This window comes from Haliotis rubra, unplaced genomic scaffold, assembly GCF_003918875.1.
Source record: "Haliotis rubra isolate DU_JTF1 unplaced genomic scaffold, ASM391887v1 Scf898, whole genome shotgun sequence".
Lineage (NCBI taxonomy): Eukaryota > Metazoa > Mollusca > Gastropoda > Lepetellida > Haliotidae > Haliotis > Haliotis rubra.
The window spans coordinates 84,559-94,284 of record NW_025767632.1 but is presented as its reverse complement, the minus strand read 5'-3'; the positions used below and the strand labels follow the sequence as shown (position 1 = coordinate 94,284).

General features: G+C 37.3%; 1 protein-coding gene across 1 annotated transcript; it reads left to right on the top strand.

Moving 5' to 3' along the window:
- Nucleotides 1–2,157: 2,157 nt before the first annotated feature.
- On the top strand, nt 2,158–8,408 carry LOC124263765 (dynein regulatory complex protein 8-like). The gene is made up of 6 exons (XM_046698469.1): nt 2,158–2,255; nt 4,975–5,059; nt 5,402–5,474; nt 6,193–6,272; nt 6,753–6,862; nt 7,962–8,408. The coding sequence occupies exons 1-6, from the start codon at nt 2,222–2,224 to the stop codon at nt 8,075–8,077; spliced, it is 498 nt and encodes a 165-aa protein (XP_046554425.1). The 5' UTR covers nt 2,158–2,221; the 3' UTR covers nt 8,078–8,408.
- The last annotated feature ends 1,318 nt before the right edge of the window (nt 8,409–9,726 follow it).

Here is a 9,726-nt window from a genome sequence, read left to right as displayed (position 1 = left end):
TTCCTGAAAATGACGATCAGCAAATGTCTGCATACAATCGTGATTCATACGAATGTGTCAGCCACATGCTGGGTGGTACTCTGTTGACCTAACCTGATTGAGCCTGATTGGCTGTATGAGTTCTCTGTACGTGGGACGATGTATTAGTTCAATAAGAACGGAGATGTACTGCCTTGCCCAAAGCAGAAACCCGACAGAACAATGTACGACCAGACGTTTTCAGGTTCGTCTGATTGATTTCCGTCGTAGATGCAACCCGTACGTAACCTCCTTAGTAGAGCTGAAGCTAGGGGTCGTTGTCGGCACGGGTACTACATATGTGTACCCCAGGTACGTTTCTATATACAGAAAAGTACCCTATAGTCAAAATCGGAATACAGAAACGTACCCTTGGACGATTCCATTCTGCAGTGTGTTGTGTTCTTGATTGGACTGACTGACTGAGATTGTTTTTTACGCCGCTTTTAGCAATATTCCAGCAACATCACGGCGGGGACACCAGAAATGGGCTTCACACATTGTGCCCATGTGGGGATTCGAACCCGGGTCTTCGGCGTGACGAGCCAACGCTTTAACCACTAGGCTACCCCACCGCCCCTCTTGATTGGAACTGTCATACGGTTGTAATTAGATATGCATTTGATTGCGTTCTATAACAAACGACCATACGCAGTAACGTTCGAATATTTCGCGGAGCACAATAAGATTTGCAATATCAGCTGAACGGGAACAACTGCATACGGTTTCGGTTTTGGGTTGCGAAATATGGACTCGTCGTCCGTGTAAGGTGCCGGGTTCGTTTCTGTATTTTGACTTTGTTTGGGATACATTACTGTATACAGAAACGTACCTGGGGTACATATCTGTAGTACCTGTGCCGACAACGACCCCTTCGGCCTTAGTAGACGTACCTAACCCTCCATATATAACCTCGTTCTGGTGTGGGCATCCGGGTTTGTGCGGGCGTAGGTTCGCGTGTGCACTTGTATACCAGTTACTGCCCGGGTTAAACTGCGATACCAGGGCACAGTTTGACAAGGATGATCACAACCTGACCGGCAGTTGTCGGCACGAATGCCAAAATCAGTATACAAACGCCCTATGGTCGCTTTGGCTTTGTGAAATGGGGTCTAGAACGCAGGCGAGCTAGGACAGATCGTTAAAATAATGGTCTTAATATCAACATCGACTCGTCCCCGTGGAGAACGAACCGAAATACAGAAATGGCTTGCTGGTCCGATTTTACTGTGACATAATATGGCGACGAATTATCGTGGTGCCCAATACAGAACCATTTTGGTATATCGTGACGCCAAGGATATCATCAGGGGCGGATTGTAGCGCTAGCTTTTGAAATGAAGGGGTGGGGATCGTTAAAATAATTTTAATATCAACAGCGGAGAAGCACACTATTGAGAAAAGGTAGAACGGTTTCAATGGTCATTTAATAAACTTTCAGGACAAAAGGGGGGTGAGCACCCCTGTACCCCGCCTCTGGATCCGCCTATGTACATGCGTCATTCTGTTAGATTTCTCAAAATATACAAATTGTTATCAAAACGACATTTTGGATCCATGGATTATGCAGACAGTACATTTTTTCATGGCGCCCTGGAAAGCGCTGTATGCTGCAACATGGTCTAAGAAATGTATTTATATTCTTCCTGGGATTTCTTTCGTTAAATGGCTTAACAATCAATGATCGTTATCACCAGGGGTACTTCTGATGTAACTTTCATCGCCCTGATCAAACAGAGGAAGTATTCAGTGGCGTGTTTAACTTTATATCTAGCAAATAAATACATCGCTACATTTTTGTGTGTGCAGAATGGGATATGCGCTTTTTCGTACCATTACGTTCACCAAAGGATTGTTGCAAGTTTGTAGCATAATCGTTCAGCCTTATGTGGTGTTATTTGAAAATATTGATCGAACAAAATTAGATTCAATATTATTCCGCTTTCGCTTGGCAGTTTATATTTTAGAACATTCTGCAGAAACACTTTACAGTTAATTTAAAACAAAGCTATATCTTTATATGTATGGTAATGTTTTTAAAATCTATTTTAAAATTTGGAACTATTTTTACAAATAAACATAAAACTTAGCAAACAGTTACAAGGCTGTTTATGGCTAAACTGATTAATCTCTTTGGAGACGCTACGCCTAGCTACATCTAGACTGAACCCAGTTTGACTGTTTAGCAACGATTGTAAACAACATGTCGGCCACGGACGAAGCAAAGGAAAATGCAGGTGGGAAAAATAGATTCTTGTGCATAATATATTCTATACATGATATCAATATCAGTGACACTTCAGGCATGTGAATATTGAAACGGACAAAACGTTTAATGCTGTGATTTGACTGAGTTTAACATGAAGAAACTAAAAAACGGCATCCCATCCGTCATTGTTTGTTCTGACACAAGTAATACATAAGGGCCGGAGAAAAATGTCAAAAGGGCCGAGGCTAAAAGTCAAATGGGCTGAAATGAAAAGTCAAAAGGCGCCGAAAAATAAAAATTTAATGAATTACATAGTAAAATAGTGTAAATAGTGTTTAGTTTGTTGTTATTTTAAATGGAATTTGAACATGAGACTCAAATGTTTTCATTGTGAAGTGTCTTTACTCAGTGTCATGACTAATCCGTATGGGATGTTTGTTTTGATTTAAACAATATTTTATTTCCATTAATGTTTACATTTTTCATATTCCACGACATAACAAAATGGAAATAGGATTAGCAAACAGGCCATAAGGCCTATGTCAATGCTTCTCCGCATATAGTTCATTATATCTTGACATATTTCTATGGAGCAGACATTAGGACATAAACGAATGAATCAAAGTCAAAACAAAATGGAATAAAGAAATAAAATAAAGAACAAGATACCAAGTGCATTGTATATTCATAGATTGTTACTTGAATTCCGTAAAGCGGTTTGTTTCAGTTATGTAATTTTGAACCGATTTTATAATATTTTATTGTCTAAAGGAGATGAATCGTCATTGCCGGGAAGTATAGTATGTATGCTGAGGTGGTTAACGACAAAGTATTTGTCAAGTCTAAACTGGGCATAGCGGGGACATGACAGAAAGAAATGGATAGCATCTTCTCTGTTATGGCCACATGAACAAGTGGGATCATCAATCAGGAATCTGTCAAATAAGTGTGCTTTTAAATCACTACAACCTAGCCTAATTCTGGATAGAATCACTTGGTATTGTTGCTGGCCATAACTAGCAATGTATGTAAAATTTGAAGAAATCTTAATTTCTGTAGAAATTAATTGCTTAAACCTAGATAAGGAATCTACATTTCTAATATTGATATCAAGTGCATTCCAAGCTTGAACAACAGAAGGCAGGAAAGATCGGTTATACTGGGATAAACGCCCTGCACTTGTCTGAAAGTCGTGGAGTTACGAAGGTTGTATCCTGTTTTGCTGGAGATACTAGGTGGGACCCATAAAGATGGGTATTTAGGAGTCAGCCCATTGACCATTTTATAATATATACATAATTTATGGTAATGTCGTCTGTCAGACAGTGAGCAAAAACCCGTTTCCCTGTAAAGCTTTTCGTGACTGGTTCTTCGCTCTGCTCCACATATTGTTCATCCAAGAGCATCACCCCAAGACACATTATAATGCTCGATCCTTGTACCCATTACACCCCTTACTCAGACACATTATACTGACTCCGAAATCACCAGTCCTTGTTGTACCCATCGGTTATACTGGGATAAGCGCCCTGAAACAAATACATCCAAGAAAGCCCATGCAAGTCCAGAATATGTGTCAAGTCTAGATTACCACAGTTTTCTGAAAATTGAGAAAGTCTCTGGTCTCCTTTTCATTATATTTTATGATTATAGTTTAGGAACTGTTGTTGTTTTTTCTGTAAAATATGTTCATTTCAGAGACTAGATGTTAGTCTAGGTGTTTGTGGAAAGATCCCCAAACTCCCTGTTGTTTAGCAAGTACACATAGTTACAAAACGTACGCAGGGCCGTACACAGTATTGACATTGAGCCCATGACAAAATAGCAGATTTCCTGTTTACAACATACTCACCTAATACAAAACATGTTGATGCTAAGGTCACTTGGGCACATAAAGTGATAGGTGAAACCTTGACACATGTATATCAGTCATATTGTGAAAATTATATAAAACAACACAATATTTTGATAAACCTTCAGAAAGTCATTATTGTCATACTGTATTCACTGTATCATGTTCATGTATCATTTTGTATCATGACATGACCCCTGAATTCTTTACGAAACATCAGGTATCATAATTAGTTTGTTGAATTGTTCACACCCAAATGGATCTGCAGTCCTTGTAGAGACGACTAGGAAGGTGGGAACTAGAACTCAGATGCATCCAAATTTCCTATCTAGGTACACCAGGAAACCCAGCATTACTTGAACCTACCCAGGTACTGACTGTAGGTCTCAAGAGCGGGCACAAAATGTCTCAGTAGGAATTGTTTTACTGAAAGAATTCCTAATGTCTCAATGGAAATTGTTTTCCGGAAACAATTTCTAATGTCTCAGTGGGAATTGTTTTACTGAGAGATTTTCTAATGTTTGAATGGGAATTGTTTCACTGAAAGAGTTCCTAATATCTCTTTAGGAATTGTTTCACTGGAGCCCTGGCAAAAAGTGAAGTTGACTGAAATTTTACATTTACTCAAATATATAAAAGTCAGGAGAAATGCATGCATAGCCAGAAAGAAATGTTAATGATTACTGTAACCATGTAGACTTATTGTCATTATCATCAAACAATGTATCATGTGACTCCCCATGTGTAGTCCTGTGGGTGCCCATGTCAAATTCTGGACACACCCTACCAGAGTATGTTGGTTATATGTCTGAGTCCTAGTGGGAACCAAATGCCTCGGTCAGTGTAACAGATAAAACCTAAGAAATGTGTTAATACAAGCTTCCTCATATTCCAGATTCCCTCCTACAAGACATCCAAAAGAAAATAACTGAAGCATTTGATATATTTGACCATGAGTCTAATAAGACTGTAGATGTGAGGTATGTATAGATTCTATTATGTGTCTCTTAACCAGTGGACAATCAACTATAGCCAGTACATGTTTTCAAGATATGGTTATTAAAAAAAGATTATTTATATAGAGTTAACAGGATAAAACAAAAATAAAATGTGAAGTTAATAAGTGAATATATGTTTGCTTTCACCACTGATTCAGCTTTGCAAATTGTATACACCAACAAAATTACTCTTTTCTTCTCACCTTTTAGAATCATATTATTTGAGGTTAATAATATTATATACAATAGGTCTAATTCTGATGTAAATATGTAGGTACATCTCTTTCACATTTTCCCATGAATTGTGAATTGATCATTTTCCAGAGAAGTAGGAACTATTGTAAGATCTCTCAACTGCTGCCCCAGTGAAGCTGAACTGCATGATATGTTGGCAGAGGTGAGTTGCTTTGATGAAGCATGGTATCCATGTGGTATGCATACATGAACAGTATGCCTGTATTAACCTAATGGTATCTTAAATACAACTTGGTTTAAACAATCTCCATGAAAAATACTGCATATTCTTCTCAGTAAGGCCAGACCAATTTTATTTCTTCTTTTAAGGATCCTCCAGTCGTATATTTTCAAGAATAAGAAAAAAAATTAAAATTAGTTTTCCCCATGTTTTTATTGGCCAAAAATGTCAAACTTGCAACAACAACAAAAGTTTGATTGTTTTTTGCCCCATATACACTTCATAAATTGCCAAAAATAGAATACTTTTAGTATTTAAAAGGAATATTACTTTGACTGGTGATTTTATTTTCTATTTTTTTCCCTCCTGCCTTCAGGTTTTCTGAGGACAAAAATCTGTAAAACAAGAAACAGAATTGGTCTGGCCTAATCTGAAAATCCTGTTACATTAAGAAACATTAGATCCTATCACAATGCAAGGAGTGTTTGATGTTTGTAAGACTTTGAAAATTGTGACATAATTTTCTACTGTGGTTAGACCCTTTTATCTCTCACCCCAAACCTCATCTTGCTATTTTCTCAATATCACTTCATTGATTTGAAAACTAGTAGATTTGGTTTCAAGAGGCATCAAATAACTGCCTTTCCTTTTTTAATGACTGTTGTTTTAAATTATAAATTTGTTTTATTTCTTTCCAAAGATTGAAGAGGAAGAGCCAACAGGTTACATCAGATTTGAAAAATTCCTCCCAATGATGACAAAAGTGATGATGGAAAGAAGGTGATAAGTTCATCACTATTTCATTGGTTCTGCTTATCCCTCACGTGTATCTCCATGTTCCCTAGTATGGTGATCTACCTTCAGTCGTTAGCAATCAACAGCATGTTTTTATATTATATTGTCATTTATAGTTCCAATATTTTAGATTTAATTGCTAGTTTTAAATGGATATATGTGATACACTAGTAGTTTTACTGTTCTTCGTCAACAGGTTTTTAAATTTCTAACTTTATTCATCTATAATATAATTATAAAATGTTCTCGTCAATGGCTGAAATATTGCCGATGTGACGATAAATATTAACTCACTCACTCACTCAGGTGTATCTTTTCTAATATGATTTGGCATTATGTTTGATGGTAGCATTAGACAGTAATAAATAAATAATACATACATATGTAGAAATAGTGGGCAGTAATTCTATTTGTGTTAAATCAAATTTGATTGTATATGTCAGGAATGTGAGTGTTATTCAACAGGTACAAGCCAAATCCTGAAGATGTATTACTGAAAGCATTTCAAGTGATGGATGCTGAAATGAAAGGTCACCTCACCCAGGACGAACTCCGCAAATACATGACTGAGGAGGGTAGGTGTTTGCTAGCATTATGGCACAAAATGTGAATTGGTCAAACTTCAAAAGTAAATCCATTGAGTTTTTCAGTGTTTCTGTAAAAAACATAGCACATTTGAAATCATAAGACAGAGGTACAGATAAGCTGCGTATCTGCGCTCAAATTACGCAAATATTTATGTGAAAACTCAATTTCTATTAAGTCTATTGCATACAAGTACGCTTGAATTTTTGTAAATACTCAATAAATGTGATCTTACATGCGTACACTCAAAAATGTCAAATCTTAGCTTGCGTACCGGTGGATAGATAAAATAACTGACGTATATTGAGAGGTTCTATTTTAAGGACATGAACTTGACAACTTGCAGTCTTTCTTATCGTTTTTCATATTACAGATCATATATAAATAACAAACACTAACATTTAAACTTTATTATATTTTCAAAATTAATGGAAAATGGCAAAATAACCAATTGAGTTTGAGTGAGGTGCACGGGTACAATTTATTTGGTTACTCAAATGAAAATTAGGATACCCAATTGAGATGAACACAAGTGAGTACATAACTCAATGACTCAAAAAGTTATCTGTAGCTCTGATAAGAGATTCTAACTCTGAAGTAAATATTTTTGTTTGATGCAAGCCATGACTATAAATCAGTCTGACATATTCTGAACTTGATATATGATGCTAGGGAGGGGAGATTGACAAGGACTAACTCACTTTTGGTATGTGTTATCCAGAACTCTTGTAATAATAATATAAATAATAATAAATGAACATGGGGGTAAACTCTATTGCTGATTTTATGGCCAAAGGGAGAGAGTTCAACAGTAGAGAGGCAGAATCAAGCAAAGGATTTCCTTCCAAATGTTTCAAGTTTATAGCAACGTGCAGAGAGCAATTTCTGATTTTGAATTACCTTAATAGGGCAGAGATGTCCCCCTTAGCTATTACAAGATTTACTGAGCTGAAGTTTTGGTGTGTTGGCTGTAAGAAACTAACCATCAGCTTCCCATTTTATTCAGCTGACATGTCAAAATAACTAAAATAATGTTTGAAGTGACATTAAACCTAACGACAGCACTCAGTCACTGACATTTTGGTGCAGGTGAACCCTTCACCCAGGAGGAGCTCGAGGAGATGATGTCTGCAGCAGTAGACCCCGACAAGGGCATCATCCTCTACCGCGACTTCGTGTCCGAGATGGCCGTGGAGGAGACATGAGACAAGGAGTGTTATCTGTGCCTTACATGCACTGAGGCTCTCAACAGAGACACAGCTCAGTGTCTACTGTGGGATCTGTGTCTGTCATCTTGTATGAGTGAATGGCATTTGTTGGTTTCCCAAAGTGATGTGTGTCTGGTGTTTCATTATATTTCCATCACATTGTAGTTTGGCAGTCCACCATGCATCTGGACCCTGCATATTTCAGTTTAGAAATATTTTGATAAAGAAATGAGTCCAGCTTGTCAAGCAGCGGTGGTCTATATTCATGCTCATGGAAGAAAATGGATCATGTATGTACCCTTCTACAGTATTAAACATATCTTCAACACGCTGTTTCTGGTCTTGTGTGTTCATTTAGTTTAAAAGAATGCTTTCCCACTGATGATTGTGAGTTACAGTGTTTCCAGGAGGAATTATGGAATGTTATTAATCTGATAAACCACAAGATCAAGGATCACAAACCCTGCAAACTATGAAAACTTACATGGAAGTGAACATTGTCATGCAATGATTTATCTTGTCAAAAATGCCTTAGTTAATAGCTATAGGTAAAATGTACTGGATATTCATGGCAGCCACTGACAAATATAAATTTGGTCAGTTTCCAAAGCAACTACACAGTCATTGTAAACACAGAATCTCAACAATTCATTATCTTGTACTAATAGCTGTACATTTGACATACTGCATGACTGCGATAGTAATCTGAGAGATTGTGACAGTGGTTGTTATATTAGTCAGAACCCGTGAAGGTCCAGGTTAGAATATTGATCTTCAGTAACCCATGCTTGTAAGAGGCACTAAGGGCTGGCTGACTGGATTGTGTGTGTGTGTGTGTGTTTTTTAAATGTGTGATGATGACATATGTCATCAATGTGACTCCCAATGTATGGGTAGACCGATGTTCATGCTGTTGATCCCTGGATTGTCTGGTCCAGACTCGATTATTTACAGATAGCCTCCATATAGCTGGAATATTGATGAGTGCGGCATAAAACTAAACTCACTCACTCACATTGGTCAGCTTTGAGAAAATATAACTTCAAACTCTCATTGGATGGGCTTGGCAGTTGCAACAACTGAAATTAGAGACTGTGGTTAAGGTGCGAAGATGCCTCATAAAACAGTCCCAGACCTCCAATGAAATGATATTTTCTTGGAGTATTGGGAGTATTTTTCTGAGTATGATTATCCACTGTTTAATAGGATATCAGCCTCAGCTAACGTGACAAATTGATAATTATGTATATTGCCGTGGTGTATGAGTGAACTCGGTTATTTGCATGGATCACTATTTCCATGTTATAATATAAGGGACGTGTTATATTTATGGTAAGGGAAACAACCTACAGAGGAGTGTACTACTGCTTTATTACCGAGCGGTTTAATAGAGAAATATACGGTATATTGCCGTCGAGTATGAACTCGGATTTGCATGGATCACTGAGTTCCGTATAATACAACGTGTTATAGATGGTTACAGAGGAATGTACAGTGAACGTTTAAATCTGATGGTCTGTCAGTGACATGACTCTTACGTTTCAACAAAGAGATGAAAGTGCAAGACCTACTTGTGTTATCGTAATGGGTTTCCGGTAGTCAACATTATTATGTCATTAGTGAAGATTAACCTATCGTGTCAACAT

What these genes read in the sequence shown, in the direction of transcription:
- LOC124263765 (XM_046698469.1), top strand. Translation starts at nt 2,222, where the DNA reads ATGTCGGCCACGGACGAAGCAAAGGAAAATGCAG. An exon ending in CGAAGCAAAGGAAAATGCAG is followed by an intron (nt 2,256 to 4,974) that starts GTGGGAAAAATA and finishes CTCATATTCCAG; the next exon opens with ATTCCCTCCTACAAGACATC. An exon ending in AAAGTGATGATGGAAAGAAG is followed by an intron (nt 6,273 to 6,752) that starts GTGATAAGTTCA and finishes GTTATTCAACAG; the next exon opens with GTACAAGCCAAATCCTGAAG.